General features: G+C 34.1%; 4 protein-coding genes across 4 annotated transcripts; all 4 read right to left on the minus strand.

Moving 5' to 3' along the window:
• Positions 1-1,492: 1,492 nt before the first annotated feature.
• On the minus strand, positions 1,493-4,504 carry T551_01428 (uncharacterized protein; the record flags this gene model as incomplete). The annotated part of the gene is made up of 1 exon (XM_018373691.1): positions 1,493-4,504. One exon carries the CDS (start codon positions 4,502-4,504, stop codon positions 1,493-1,495), a length of 3,012 nt encoding a protein of 1,003 aa, XP_018229866.1.
• Positions 4,505-5,018: 514 nt separating this feature from the next.
• Positions 5,019-8,042, minus strand: T551_01429 (uncharacterized protein; the record flags this gene model as incomplete). The annotated part of the gene is made up of 1 exon (XM_018373692.1): positions 5,019-8,042. A coding segment is annotated over one exon (3,024 nt), but the record flags the coding sequence as incomplete, so codon positions are not given.
• Positions 8,043-8,548: 506 nt separating this feature from the next.
• Positions 8,549-11,656, minus strand: T551_01430 (uncharacterized protein; the record flags this gene model as incomplete). The annotated part of the gene is made up of 1 exon (XM_018373693.1): positions 8,549-11,656. A coding segment is annotated over one exon (3,108 nt), but the record flags the coding sequence as incomplete, so codon positions are not given.
• Positions 11,657-12,236: 580 nt separating this feature from the next.
• On the minus strand, positions 12,237-15,466 carry T551_01431 (uncharacterized protein; the record flags this gene model as incomplete). The annotated part of the gene is made up of 3 exons (XM_018373694.1): positions 15,361-15,466; positions 15,260-15,320; positions 12,237-15,204 (listed from the first exon to the last, which is right to left on the minus strand). The coding sequence occupies exons 1-3, from the start codon at positions 15,416-15,418 to the stop codon at positions 12,237-12,239; spliced, it is 3,087 nt and encodes a 1,028-aa protein (XP_018229869.1). The 5' UTR covers positions 15,419-15,466.
• Between the last annotated feature and the right edge of the window lie 114 nt (positions 15,467-15,580).

Genomic DNA, 15,580 nt, shown 5'->3' on the forward strand with positions numbered 1-15,580 from the left:
AATTTATACCCCTCCGGCTGTCCGTAACCCTCCCCGGCTGTCCCGTGCCCTCCTCCTCCCCTGTCCCCTGTCCCTTCTCTATCTTTATTCCCTCACCCCCACCTAGATTTTACGGGTTCCTCTTCTCCTTGTGTTTTTTTTTCTTCTATTATTCTATTCTTGTTGCTCCTCTCTTTTCTCCCCTTCTTTCTGTTTTTTTATCCACCTTTTATCCATCACTCTTCTCCCTCCCTTCGACTTCACTTGCTATCAATTGCCTCTCACCTATTTTTATTTACATAAAAAGGCTATTTCTCTTCTTATTTTGTGTCTTCTAAATCTAATCTCTACTCCTGCTTGTTTTCTCTTGTTGTTCCTGTTTTTTATTCACCACCCTCTCTCTCCCCTCGACTTTGGCTCTACTCAACTTTCTCCCCATTCAGCGTGTTTTATAAGAAAAAAACGACTTTTCCTGACTCCCTTCTCTTCCTAGATTCAATTTATGCTTTTTCTTTTTTTCATGTATTTTTCATATTTTCCATTTTATTATTTTTTCTATGCTTTAATCATATTAAACTCTTTAATCTACTTTAATAAAAAAAAATAATTTCCCCTCTCTCTTTCCCCATCACTTTTCCCCGCTATTCTTATGCACATTCACTCCTTTACATTCTATTCTTTCTATTTCTCACTCAATTATCCTTGATGATTCATTTATTTACATCTATCTATCTTATATCTATTTTCACTAAATTCACAAAAACACCTTCACTACGCCTCACCTTCACTCTAAACACTCTTTCTACTCCTCTAAACACTTCTTTCTTGTTTTTTTCTTTTTTTTTATCCACTCACTTCCCCTCCCAGCTCATCACTCACTCTTACTTTTTTAAAAAAATTCATCTTCCCCCACCTTAAACCATTCGTTTCGTCTTTGATGGCCCTCCCCTTCTTGTCCCCCTCCGACTCTTTCCCTTTCATTCATTTTTTCCAGTGGCTCTCAAATTCAATATCTACAGTTCATCTTGATCTCTGAAATATTTCTTTTTTTTATTTCAATCTTGATTTTATTTCATAATAATGCTTAAATACACTATGGAAATCTTTCTAAACACTAATTTCTATCAATTCTTATATCAACGCCTCTGTCAACGCCTCTGTCAACGCCCTGTCAACGCCCTGTCAACGCCTCTCTCAACGCCTCTGTCAACGCTTGCAAACCCCCACTCCCCACTCAAACACCCCCCTCCATCCTCCCTCTCGCCAACCTTCGGTGCACCTCAACTCTGGGGTAAATCCGGGGTAGGCGCTGAATGCACTGATAACGACATGGCACAACAAACAGCGGCCACTCATCCGGGCAATACATGCTATTTGCACAGGGAACACGCTACTTTATGTGTAATGCACTTTCAATTGATGCTGAAGAGATCATACTCTACTCTTTCCTGCCCTATCCTCATTCATCTAGTAAATATACATGCTGCTCTTATATCCCATTCCCATTTTACATCTAAATCATGAATGAAATCATCATTACCACTAGCACCCCCCTCATCACACTCCACCCACTCATCCTCAGCCCCTCACTCGGCTTCACCTCTCCTGCATCATCCTCCTCTCCTGTCGTACACTTGGTCGGTTTACATCTTCTTGTCGAAGTGAGTGTTATTCTTGACGTGACTGTGGATGTGGTTGTGGATGTGCTGGTATGAGTCGACGTCTTTGTGACCCACGTGTCTGTCGTCTGTAGAGACTTACATTCTGCTGCTTTTGGATCTGTAACGGTTGTGGTGGTGGTGGTGGTGGTTGTAGTTGTGGTTGTTACATTTTTAGTTGTTGCTTCGTATGGTTTCACTTCCAGTGGTCTCAATCCATGGCATTTACTTTCTATCGTTTTGCATGAATCGACACACTCACACTCTTTTTTGAAATCACAATCCTTCAGTGAATGATGGCATATCTCCTTTAACTCTACATACAAACTGAACGCTTGTGATACCAAATCAAAGGCATTCAGTTCTTCTTCTGTTACTTGCAGTTTTGTATTTCTTCTTACAAGTTTAAATTGTGGTACGTCTTTTCCATTCTTAGGTGTATTAGAAGCTGCATTATCTACTGATTTATTATTCGTTGTTTTTAATGCTAAAACAAGATTCGCTTTTTCCATTGCTTCTTCTGCTTTCTTTTTAATATCCTCATATTCTTCATTTTTTTCTTCTATTTCGTTTTTAACCTTTTCGAGTTTTTCTAATAGTCCTTTGCATTTTCTTTTCACTCGTTTAACCAGTTTCTCGCAGAGTTTATTTCTAACGTTTTTGTCCTCTTCACCTTTTTTTTTGCACAAAGTTTCAAGTCCATTGGTTGCATTCGCCCATTGTGTGCAATATTGGTTAAGAGTTGTCATACAGTTGTTTTTATTATTAAGCTTTCCTTTAAGCTCAAGCATAGCTTGATCTTCACGATCTCTTTGTGTACGATATGGTTCACATTGCTTTTCAAGTTCGTCACATTCTCCGCCACCAGAAGTCGTTAGATTCTGGCAACTTGACATAAATTTGCTGCAATAAGGTGCCCAGGAACTGCAGGTTGATTCTTTTTCGTCATTCTTTTTCGCTTTATTCATAACACCACTTATTTTCATACGTGCTTTCAATGTAGTACACTTAGACCCTACACTTTCTGTAAGAATTTTGCAAGTAGTATTCTGTGCTACACATGCAAAAGAAAATTGCGCTCTTCCTCTTCTACTCCATTTATGACATTGTTCTTTTAGATTTTCTAAACATAAATCGAACTTGTCCAAATCCTTCACTTTTTCTTCCAACAACCTCTCTTCCAGTTGTCTTGCAATCTCCAGCCTATTACAATGATGTTTCAACGTATGGCAGGGCCATTTGATTTCTTCTGAATCTTGTTCTAAATCTTGACATTTCTTCAGTAATTCCTCGCAATCTTGCTTCGTAGGAAAATCTCGTTTCTCATTCAAATCTTCTTGTAATAGGTCTATCTTTACATACAAATCCATTAATACTGCGTTGGCTCCTTCTGTTGGTTTCACGCATAATACAAATAACTCATCACTCTCTCCTTTCAAATTTATGCATACTTTTACTAACTCCTTTTGAAGCGTTTCAAGCCATGTATCATTTGTATAATGGAATTTTCCTCGCATTTTGTCTTGTAGTGCTTGATTTGCTAGCGCATCAAGGCCTTTTTTATAACATGCTGCCTTAATATTCTTACACCATTTATCAAGAGGTGTTTGACCTTCAAAATAAAAACAGTCTGATTGTAATCTTATACAGTCATTTTCAGTAAGGAGACTTGGTAATTCACCCCATAATGCGATTTCTTCTTCAAATTGTTTACTTTTAAATTTTGCAGTCAGAGAGGTCTTTTTTTTTTTGAATTCTTCATCAAATTCTTTACATCTATTTTCACGTTCTGTTTTATTTCCACATAATTTTTCTATATTTTCTGCCAAATATTTAATAGAATCACATTTAGTAGTGAACACTTCCTTGCATTGAGTCTCACTAAAAGACTTCTTCCCTGACAAAAACACTAATAAATCAACAATATCTCCTTCCAGTGCTCTTCTAATCAGAACTCCTTGTGTTGCCGCTTCCTTATAAAGTTCCTCCAATCCTATTTTTTCTGCCAGCGTAGCCTCTGGTCTTGTAGGATCAAAATCTAAACCTGGCCCTTTGTAGGTAATTTTTTTTTCTTTAGAGTTATTTATGAGTTTTTCACATTCTGGTTTATTTGAACTTTTGCAGTTTTGTCCATAAAAGTGGCATTGTTTAAGCAAAGAATGTCCTTTTTTTCCTAATTCGTTATCAGTAGCTAGTACTCTTCCTATTTCTGTTTTCAGAGAAGTACACTTTTTTTCTGCTAATGTTACTAAAGATGTGCATAAAGAGTCTGTATTAAGACATCTTTGCATCAACTCGTTACTTTCTTGACCCAATGTACGACAAACGTTTTCAATCTTCTCTTTACACTTATCTTGATTTTCAAGATTACCATTAAGTGCTCTTAAAAGAACTTCTTCTGCTACTCTGTCACGCTTTTTCTTATAACATTTATTTCTTAAGTCACTACATTTTTCTTTAAGATCATCAGGGCATGCTCCCTCCAAAAATAGGCATTGTTGTTCATTTTCTTTGCAATCCTCATCTGTCAAATCCGAGGCATCTTTTTTCACCAATTTTTCAAATTTTGTTTTAAAATTTGTACATTTCCCCGTAACTCTGGTTTTCAGACCTTGACATTTTGCATTTACTTTATTTGTTTTTCCATTTTCACATAAACTTTTAAGCGTTTTATGTACTTTCTCCACGTCTAGTGATGCTTTTTCCAACTCTTCGCAATATTCTTTCAATTTTTCTTTGCATTCTGTTTCTTCTAACTTATCTTTTAAGATGAACGCTAAAAAATTATCCTCATCATCATATACACTTTGCACTGCTTGTGCCGCTTGTGCCCGCCGCTTAACCGCCCGCGCCACCGCCCGCGCCAAGCCGTGCCTGACGGGGGTGGGCTGTGTTGTGATGTGTGGTTTGAGTTTGGGTTTCCATTAGCGTATTTTGATTGAAGGTGAGATGTTAGAACCATGTCTTCAAATTCGAATATTAAATTATTCTTAATTTTAAGGGAGTTCAAGTAAATTCAGTGACAAAACTTGTCAGAGAAGTAGTGTGTGCAAAGTATATCTTTAGTGTGTCCATAGAATTATTATGATACGTGCTTAGTGCGTATTTAAATTTGTGTGGGGTAAATGTGGGGTAAATGTGGGGTAAATGCGGGGTAACCGTAAAACTTGAATAGATAAAAGGTAGAATATAAAAGGACATAAATGAGAAATAAAGGCTATTTAGACAAAGAATAGTGGCCAATTAGATAGGGAACACGCTACTTTATGTGTAATGCACTTTCAATTGATGCTGAAGAGATCATATCTACTCTTTCCTCTCCTACCCTGCCTTATCTGTTAAATATACATGCTGCTCTTATATCCCATTCCCATTTTACATTTAAATCATGAATGAAATCATCATTGCCACCAACACCCCCCTCATCACACTCCACCCACTCATCCTCAGCCCCTCACTCGGCTTCACCTCTCCTGCATCATCCCCCTCTCCTGTCGTGCACTTCGTAGGCTTACACCGCCTCGTCGAGGTGAGTGTTATTCTTGAGGTGACTGTGGACGTGGTCGTGGACGTGCTGGTATGCGTAGACGTCTTTGTGACCCATGTGTCTGTCGTTTGCAGAGACTGGCAGTCTGTTGCTTTTGGATCTGTAACGGTTGTTGTGGTGGTGGTTGTCGTTGTGGTTGTTACGTTTTTAGTTGTTATTTCGTGTGGTTTCACTTTTAGTGGCTCTAATTTCGAACACACTTCTTGTATCTTTTCGCATGGATTAGTACAATCACATTCTTTTTTGAAATCACAATCCTTCAGTGAATGATGGCATATCTCCTTCAATTCTACATACAAACTAAATGCTTGTGATACCAAATCAAATGCATTCAGTTCTTCTTCTGTTACTTGCAATTTTGTATTTCTTCTTACAAGTTTAAATTGTGGGGTGTCTTTTCCACTCTTAGGTGTATTAGAAGCTGCATTATCTACTGACTTATTCGTTATTTTTAATGTTAAAACAAGATTCGCTTTTTCCATTGCATCTTCTGCTTTCTTTTTAATACCTTCATATTCTTTATTTTTTTCTTCTATTTCGTTTTTAACCTTTTCAAGTTTTTTTAATAGTCCTTTACATTTTCTTTTCACTCGTTCAATTAATTTTTCACAAAGTGTTTCTCTAGTTTGAGCATCATTTTTCCCTTTTTCTTTGCTTTTACACAAAGTTTCAAGTCCGTTAGTTGCATTATTCAATTGTGTACAGTATCGGTTAAGAGTTGTCACACAGTTGTTTTTGTTATCAAGATTCCCCTTAAACTCTAGCATAACTGCATCCTCACGATCTCTTTGTGCACGATATGGCTTGCAGTTTTCTTTAAGTTTTTCACATCCATCATCCTTTCCAGTGCTTTCTAAATCCTTGCAGCTTGACATGTATTTGTCACAATAGGGTTCCCAAAAACCGCATGGTTGTTCCGCTGTACTTTCTTTTTTTGCTTTAGCTACAACACCTTCTGTTTTCATATGTTCATGCAACCTAGCACACTTAAACCCAACTTTTTCTGTAAGAATCTTGCAAGTAGTATTTTGTGCTACACATGCAAGAGTAAAATGAGTTCTTCCTCTTCTAGCCCAATCATTACACCACTTTTTCAAATTTTCTACACATGAACTGAATTTATCCAAGTCTTTTGTTTTTTCTTCTAACAATTTCTCCTCCAATTGCTCTGCAATTCTTAAACGGTCGCAATGCTGATTCAATGTAAAACATGGCCACTTAATTTCGTTTGAATCTTGTCCTAGTATTCTGCACTTTTTTTCTAATTCTTTACAATCTGTTTCCGTCGGATAATCTCGCTTCTCGTTTAATTGTTCCCGTAGAAAAATAGCTCTAAATCGTAAATCTGTTGAAAGTACAAGAGCAGCTTTTTTTGGCTGTACACACAACACAAATAGTTCATCACTTTTTCCTTTTAGCTCCTTACATACTTCTACCAAGCTTTTTTGAAGGTTTTCAAACCATGTTCCATTTGATCCATGCAACTTTCCCCGTAACTTATCTTGTAATGCTTCATTTGCTACTGCTTCAAGCCCTTTTTTATAACAGGCTGCTTTTAGGTTACCACAGAGTTTTTCAAGTTGACCTTGGCCTTTCAAATAAAAACAATCTGATTCTAAAGTTCTGCAATCTTTGTCACTAAGGAATGTTGATAAATCGTGCCATGCAATGATTGTATTTGGGTTACTTAAGAAAAGTTTGGTCTCGATCTTTGTAATGAGAATTTGAATGTTTTTTGTCTGTTTTTCCTGTAATTTATTGCACTTTTTTTCTCCGTCTGGATTCATTTTATTTTTATCTTTATCACATAGATCCTTCAGGATTTCATTTTCTTTAAGGTCTTTGCACTTTTCATTAAGTACTTCTTTACATTTTTCTATAATCGTAGACCTTGCATCGCTTTGACTTAGTAACAATAAAAGCTCAGTCGCATCTCTTGTAGGTGGTCTTCCAATACGAACCCCCTTTTTTGCTGTCTTTTTATAAAGTTCTTCCAATTCTATTTCTTCCGCCAATGTAACTCCTGGTCTTATAGGCTCAAAACCCGAACCAGGCTTTGTATAAGTTATGTCTTTTTCTTTACAATCATTCGTGAGCTTTTCGCAATTCGGTTTATCTCCAATACAATCGGTATCATAGAAGTAGCACTTCTTAAGTAGTGGTAGGCATTTTGTTTGTAATTCGTCTTTTTTACTTAGCACACTTTCAATTTCATCTTTCAGAGATTTGCATTTACTTTGTTCTTTAGCCATAATATTCTTGCATGTTTTTTCCTCATCAAAACATAACATCATTAACTCATCACTTTCTCTGCTTAACAATGGGCAAACACCCTTAAACTTCTTTTTACATGAATCTTTTTCTTTAAGACTTCCACTAAGTGCTCTTAAAAGAACTTCTTCTGCCACATTGTCCCGTTTTTTTTGATAACACTTATTCCTTAATTTATTGCAATTCTCTGTAAGATCACCTGGACATGCTCCCTCCAAAAATAGGCATTCTTGTTCATTTGCACAGTCTGTATCTTTTAAATCTACAATGTCTTTTCCAGCTGCTGTTTTAAGTTTATCTTTGAATGTGTTACATTTTGCTCCAATTTTGGTTTTTAGTTCTTTGCACTTTTTTTCTTCATTTCCATCTTTGCAAAAATCTTTTAATTCTTTATGTACTTTTTCTGATGTTAATGAAACATTTTTCAGTCCATCGCAATATTCTTTTATTTTATTTTTACATTTACTTTCATCGCTATAATCCTTTTTTGCAATCAAAGCCAAGAGACGCACTTCTTCCTCATCTTGCGTTCCCTGTGCTTGTGTCTGCCGCTTAACCGCCCGCGCCACCGCCCGCGCCAAGCTGTGCCTGACGGAGGTGGGCGCGCTGTGGTGTGGTTTGAGTTTGAGTTTCCACTAATGTGTTTTAGTTGCATGCGATATTAGAGTTATGTCTTCAAATTCGAATATTAAATTATTTCTAATTAATTTTAAGGGTGTTCAAGTAAACTTAGTGATAAAACTTGTCAGAGAAGCAGTGTGTACCAAATACATTTAAAGGTGCCCGCTTTTAACGTGTAGTTGGCTACTTCGCGATATTTTAAATTTGTGTGGGGTAAATGCGGGGTAAATGTGGGGTAATAGTAAAATTTGAATAAATAAAAAGTAGAATATAAAAGGACATAAATGAGAAGTAAAGGCTATTTAGACAAAGAATAGTGGTCAATTAAATAAGGAACACGCGATTTCATGTGTAATGCACTTTCAATTGATGCTGAAGAGATGACTCAATCTACTTTACTCTTTCCTGTCCTACCCTGCTCGTTTATTTACTAAATATACATGCCCATCATTAAATCCTATTCATTTACTTTTTAAATCATTATTGAAATCATCATTGCTAATATCACCCCCCTCATCACGCTCCACCCACTCATCTTCAATCCCTCATTCGGTTTCACGTCCTCTGCATCATCCCCTGTCGTACACTTGGTTGGTTTGCACCGCCTCGTTGATGTGAGTGTTATTTTTGATGTAATCGTAGATGTGATGGTAGATGTACTCGTGTGTGTCGATGTCTGTGTAACCCATGTATCTGTCGTCTGTAGGGATTTGCATTCTGTTGCCTTCGGATCGGTAACGGTTGTTGTGGTCGTCGTGGTCGTTGTTGTGCTTTCTGTGACTATTTCGTGCGGCTTCACTTTCAGTGGTTTTAGTTTCGAACATACTTCTTGTATCTTTTCACACACATTTTCTAAGGCTTTGCAATCTTTCTTAATTCCGCAATCTGATTCCAATTTATTACATCTTTCTTTCAAGTCTAGATATCTTCCAAATACTTCTGCTACCAAATCAAATGCCTTAGCTTCCGATTCTGTTACGGATACATCCTTAACTCCTCTCCGTAGTATTTTCACATGTTCTGTGGTATCTTGAAGTCCGTTTGAAACGACATTTTTCTTATCCTTGCTCTTACTATTATTTTTCGATATATTACTTTCGTTTTTCTTAACGAGTGATAAAATAAGATTGGAGTTGTTCATTGCGTCCTTTGCCTCTTTCTTAAGTTTCTCATATGTCTTAGAATCTTTTTCTAAATCATCTGCCGGTTGTTTTAATTCTGCTGGTAATGTTTTGCACTGTTCTTCTATTTCCTTTACTAATTTTTTGCAAAGTTTCTTTCTAACATCTTCATCATTTTTAGGTTTGCTATCAGTATCATTTTTACATAAACCATTGATTGACGCATTATTTACGTTTTTCAAAACTGTACAATATCTTTTTAACTCAGGATTACATTTTTCTTCATCATTCAATTTCCCTCGAAGCTCTACCTTAAGAGCATCCTCCAAGAGTTTTCTCTCATAGAATGGCTTACAATAGTCCTTAAGCTTTATGCAAAAAGCAGCTCCTTCTTTAAAATCGAGGCAATTAGGTGAAAATCTATTACAGTATGAATTCCAAAAGGGACAGTCTCTTCCCAATAATTCTATATTCTTTCGATTATCTTCAAGAAAACCTGTGACATTTGAAATTTTTATATTATTTTCGAGTATTTTGCATCGATCTTTTATATCTTCTACTATTATTTTGCATGTGCTTTCCAGAAAAACACATACAAGAGAAAAATGATTATTACCCTTTCTAGGCCACTCATGACATTTTTTATTCAAATACTGTATACAATTGTCCGGAGTTTTTAAGCTATCTTTGTGTTCATTTAATAAAAAGTGCTTTAATTTTTCCGTAGCTCTCAATCGATCACAATTCTGCTCCAGAGTACGGCATGGCCACTCGATCTTTTTTGAATCTTTCCCTAATGTTTTACATTTTTCTTCCAGTTCTTTGCAGTCCTTTTTCGTTGGAAAATCTCGTCTTTTGTCCAACTCTTCTTGTAAAAAGATAGCTCTCATTTGAACATCTGTTGCAAGTATTCGAACTGCTTTAAGTGGTTCTACACATAATAAAAACAACTCATCACTTGCCGTTTTATGTTTTGCGCATTGTTTCATCACCTTATCTAATAATTTCTTAAACCAAGCTTCTCCTGAACCATAGAATAATCCATACATCTCTTTCTGCAATACTTTATTTGCCCGTGCATCAAGCCCTCTTTTATAACATGCTGCTTTCAAGTTATCACATTCTTTGTTAAGAGGACTTTGATCTTGAGCAAAATAAAAACAGTCTGACTCTAGCCTTGCACAGTCACTGTTACTAAGAAATGTCGACAAGTTATACCATGGAATGATCTTTCTGGATTTAAAGAGATGTTTATTTTTTATTTTTTCAGAAACAATTAACCTACGCTTTGATAATTCCTCTCCTAATGCGTTACATTCATCAGTTCCATTTTTACTAGCCACATCTTTATTACAAAGATATCCTAAAACCTCATGTTCTTTTAACTCTTTGCACTTGGTTTCAAGAACTTTTTTGCATTTTTCTACTTCATTCGGTTGAGTTTTAAAGCTTTCATCCTGAATCAACAATCCTAATAAAGTAATTGTATCTCTTGCGTACGACTTTCCAATATAAACTCCCCTTTCTGTCGCTTCTTTATAAAGCTCTTTTAATCCTATATCTTCTGCTATTGTAACTTCTGGCTCAGTTGGATCAAAACCTCGTCCTGGTGGCACGTAAGTGATGTTTTTTTTTTCACACTCTACTCCCAAATCATCACAATCTGGTACATATCCTATACAAACTGATTTGGAAGATTTATCGCACTTTTGTATATCTTTGCAGTCTCCTCTGTAAAAATAGCATCGTTCAAGTAATAATAGACATTTTCCTTCCAAATCATTTTTGTTATTGAGTGCTTTCTCAACATCTTGTTTAAGAGCATTACATTTTTCTTTTCTTTTTGATACAAATTTTTCACACGTTGATTCTTGATAAAGACATAATTTCATTAATTCGTTACTTTCCTGAGCTAATTCTAGACAAATTTTTTTAAGTTCTTTTTTACATCCATTTTTATCTTCAAGAGTCCCACGAAGTGTTCTTAAAATGACTTTTTCTGCCACTTCATCTCGCTTTTTTTGATAACACTTATTCCTTAATTTATTGCAATTCTCTGTAAGATCACCAGGACACGCTCCCTCCAAAAATAGGCATTGTCGTTCATTCTCTTTACAATCATCATCTGATGGCAATGAGTTTTTCACTATCGTATCCAAAGTTGTTTTAAGTGTTGTACATTTTCCTGTTTTTCCTGTAATTTTAGCTTTTAGATCTGTGCATTTCTTGTCTTTATCCTTGCAGATATCTTTTAGTTTTGGATAGACTTTATTTAACTCTTTATCTGTTTCTTTTAAGTTTTCACAATACTCTTTTAACTTTTTTTGGCATTCTGTTCCTTCTAATTTATCTTTTAAGATCAACGCTAAAAAATTATCCTCATCATCATATACACTAGTTCCTTGCGCTGCTGCAGCCCCCCGCTTAACCGCCCGCGCCACCGCCCGCGCCAAGCTGTGCCTGACGGAGGTGGGCTGCGCTGTGGTGTGTGTTTTGAGTTTGAGTTTCCGTTAACGTGTTTTAGTTGCACGTGAGATGTTAGAACCATGTCTTCAAATTTGAATATTAAATGATTTTTAATTAGTTTTAAGGGAATTCAAGTAAAAAGTGAGATAAAGCTTGTGATAGGTAGGCATTATGTGTACCAAATATATTTAGAAGGTGCTTGTTGTCTGTTTTGGTGTGTATCTGGTTGTTTCGTGATAGTTAAAATTTGTGTGGGGTAAATCCGGGGTAAACGTAAAAATGTCTGGATAATAAATATAATGTAAAAAACTCTGGAAAAGAAATAAAGACTATTTGAAAGAAAAATACAGGTTAATTATGTAAAAATACATGTTTCGGCTAATATACGGTTCAAATTTATGTTAAAGGAATCATTCAGATTATTCTCTACTTTTTGTTCTATTCTGTTTCCCCATTTTTTAAATATAAATGTCTTATCCTAAACTATGCTCATCCCAAATAAATATATAGATCTTTTTTTAATATTTTCATCCAAAATACATATGCTTTTTAAACCGTTCCCATTTATTTATTTTAAATCATAGTTGAAATAATCATTGTTAATATTACTCCTTTCATCAGACCCCATCCATTCATCTTTAATCCTTCATTTTGCTTTACATCCCCTGTTTCATCTTCACTTCCAGTAGTACATCTGACCGGTTGACATTCCTGCGTTGACGTCAATGTTACAGTTAATGTTTCTATAGATATTTCTGTAGGTATGTATGTATGTGTTAATGTACGCGTAATCCACTTGTCTCTAGGAATCGACGTACATTGTTCTCCTGTTGTCGCTGTTTCTTGCGTTGTATTTTTATCTGTTTCTGTAGTGATTTTTGTTTCTGTAGTGATTTTTGTTTCTGAAGATCTGACTCCCAGTGACCCCAATTTACTGCATGTTTCTTCGATTTTCTTGCATGTGTTTTTATGTTCAGAACAATCCTCCTTAAATTTACATTTTAACAGTAGACTTCTGCACTCTTCTTCCACTTCTCTATAGACTTTTAACGCTTCTGTTGCTGCATCAAATGCCTCAACTTCTTTTTCTGTAATATTCACTTCTATCTCCTTTTGTTCCAAATACTCTAATTGATTTTGAGTTGTATCTCTTTTTAAATTTGCATTTGTCTTAGTATTCCAATTATGTATATTAAGACATGTTCTTCGTCTATTTGAAATTAAAGTAAGCTTTACACTTCTTAATGCTTTTTTTGCTGTTTGAATTAATTTTCCAGCAATATCCAGACTTTTTTCTATCTCTGTTGCTGAATCATTTAATCTTATGAACATTTCTGTACATTTTTTTTTCATTTTATCTACGAGCTTTACACATAGTTCATCTCTAGCTGTATCATTTTTAGTACCATTGTCATCATGACAGAGATTCTTAAATGTATTATTTTTTGTTTCATCCCAGAACAAACAAAATCTATCAAGAGATGTTTTACATTTATTTTTGTTATCGAGACTTCCTCTTAATTCATACATAAGTTCTATCTTTTGATTTTCCCCCATTCTGTGTAATTTACAGCTCTTTTTTAATTCTATACATTTTCCATCATTCTCATTATCTTGAACAAGTTTTTCACAGTTCAGCTGAAACTTGTCACAATAAGGTTCCCAAAAGTCGCATGTTTGTCCTTTTATATTTACATCATCATTCTTTACTTGATCTAAAACGTTTTCAATTTCTATGTTTTTCTCTAATGCAGTACATTTAGATCTAATACTTTCAATAATTATTTGACAAGTAGCATTTAATTGTATACATGAAAGAATAAACTCTGTTCTCTTTCTTTTAGACCAATTATTGCATCTTTCTGTAACTTTTTTTATACATATATCTAAATTGCCTAAATTTTCTGCTTTTTCTTCTAACAAAATTTCCTCTAATTTCTTAGCATTTTTCAAGTGATCACATCGTTCTTTTAGTGTAAGACATGGTAGTTCATTCATTTTTGAATCTTGTCCTAATATCTTACAATTCTCTTCTAGATTTCTACAGTCTTCTTCATTTGGAAAGTCTCTTTTTTGATTTAAATCCTTTCTAAATTCTCGACTTAATTTTTCAATATCATTTGCAAGTATTAGACATGCGTTCCATGGTTGTAAGCATAAATCTGCAAATATAGGTTCCTTAATACCTGTACCTTTTCTACATAAATTCAATAGTTCATTTACACATGTTTTAAGCGAGCTGCTAATTGTTAAATTGTGCAGTCTCCCTCTTAAGTTATTTTCGAATAGGTAATATTCTTCTTTAAAAGCCCGCATCTTTAAACATGCTAACTTCACATTGCTACATGCATTATTAAGATTAATATTCTCTGAAGTACAAGGCTTTTGGAAATAAAAACATTTGGATTCTAAATTTGTGCAAAGCCTTTTATTCAGTTCTGGAAACTGCTCAAAGGATCCTAGTAATTCGACTTCTTCATCATCTTTACTAGTATTTGATAGCGACATGCTAGTTAATTTTAATTTAAAAGCTTTACATTTAGTCCTCAGTTTATCTTTTAACGATGTACACATTTCTTCTTTACTCATTTTTTTTGTAATATTATTATATAAATCTTTTAGTTGAGGTAGAAAACTACAAAATTTATAGCATCCTTCAACACGATCTTTACATTTTGTTATATCATCATTTGTTAGCATTATTAAAAGATCAACTGTATCCTTTATTTCTGGTCTTTTAAATTCGCCGCCAAAAAGTTCTAAATTTCCTAGCTTTTCTATTAGTGCAAGATTTTTTCCCAATGGGTCAAAAGTTAGATCTAGTGATATATATTCTATTTTTCCGCATTTTTCCTTTAACTTTTTGCAGTTATTTTGAATGATATCACAATTTAGTATATAAAAATAACATCTTTCAAGTAGTAAATCACATTGTGTTTTATATATGTCAAAATCATAGATCAATGATTCTATATCACGATTCAATCTACTACACTGCTTCTTCATTGCATCTACAAGTTTTCCGCACTTATCTAATTCTGTCAAACAAAAAGACATAAGCTCATCACTTTCTCTCATCAATAAAAAACATTTTTCATTAATAACTTTTTCACAGGCTTCTTTACTTTTCAAGTTTTTTCTTAATGCTCTTAAAAGAATTTCTGTTTTTATATTATTTTGTTTTTTTATTCTACATTTTTCTCTTAACTCGCTGCATTTTTTTCTAAATTCTAGTGAACATACACCCTCTAAAAACATACAATCATCTTCTAATAAGCAATCTTCATTCGTAAAAAATAATTCTTGTAATATGTCTTCTAAAATTGTTTGATGTGTAGTACATGTTTCTTTAATCATAGTTTTTAAATCATTGCACTTTTTTTGTATATTCATTTCTTTACATAGTTCTTTTAATACATAATGCAAATCTTCTGGTTCTAGGTTCATATTTTTTAAATTTTCACAATATTCTTTTAGTTTTACTTGACATTGATCAGTCGTTGTACTTTTTTTCAAGATTAAAATAAAAATTCTTTCTTCACTATACAAAAAATGTTAATTTTATATATTTTAATGCTACTTAAACATTTTTATACCTTATTGAATTTAATGATATATTTAATGAGTTTAGTAAAACAGATCTTCTATGAATAAGTTCTAAAAAAGTTAAAAATGAGAAAAAAAATAAACAAAGTACCAATATTTGAGAAAGCGTACGCTATTGTAAAAAAACATGATATAGTAAGTGCTTTCATCTATAATAATAATAATAATAAATAAAGGTTTATAAAAAATATTTCATAAGTGGTTATCGAGAAAACAACTCTGATATGAAAATTCCATAAACAATAACGAATTGACAATAGATACATAATAAAGATATAAATGCTATTTTTATTAAATATATTATTTTTTAT

This window comes from Pneumocystis jirovecii (assembly GCF_001477535.1).
Source record: "Pneumocystis jirovecii RU7 chromosome Unknown supercont1.6, whole genome shotgun sequence".
In the NCBI taxonomy this organism is placed as follows: domain Eukaryota; kingdom Fungi; phylum Ascomycota; class Pneumocystomycetes; order Pneumocystales; family Pneumocystaceae; genus Pneumocystis; species Pneumocystis jirovecii.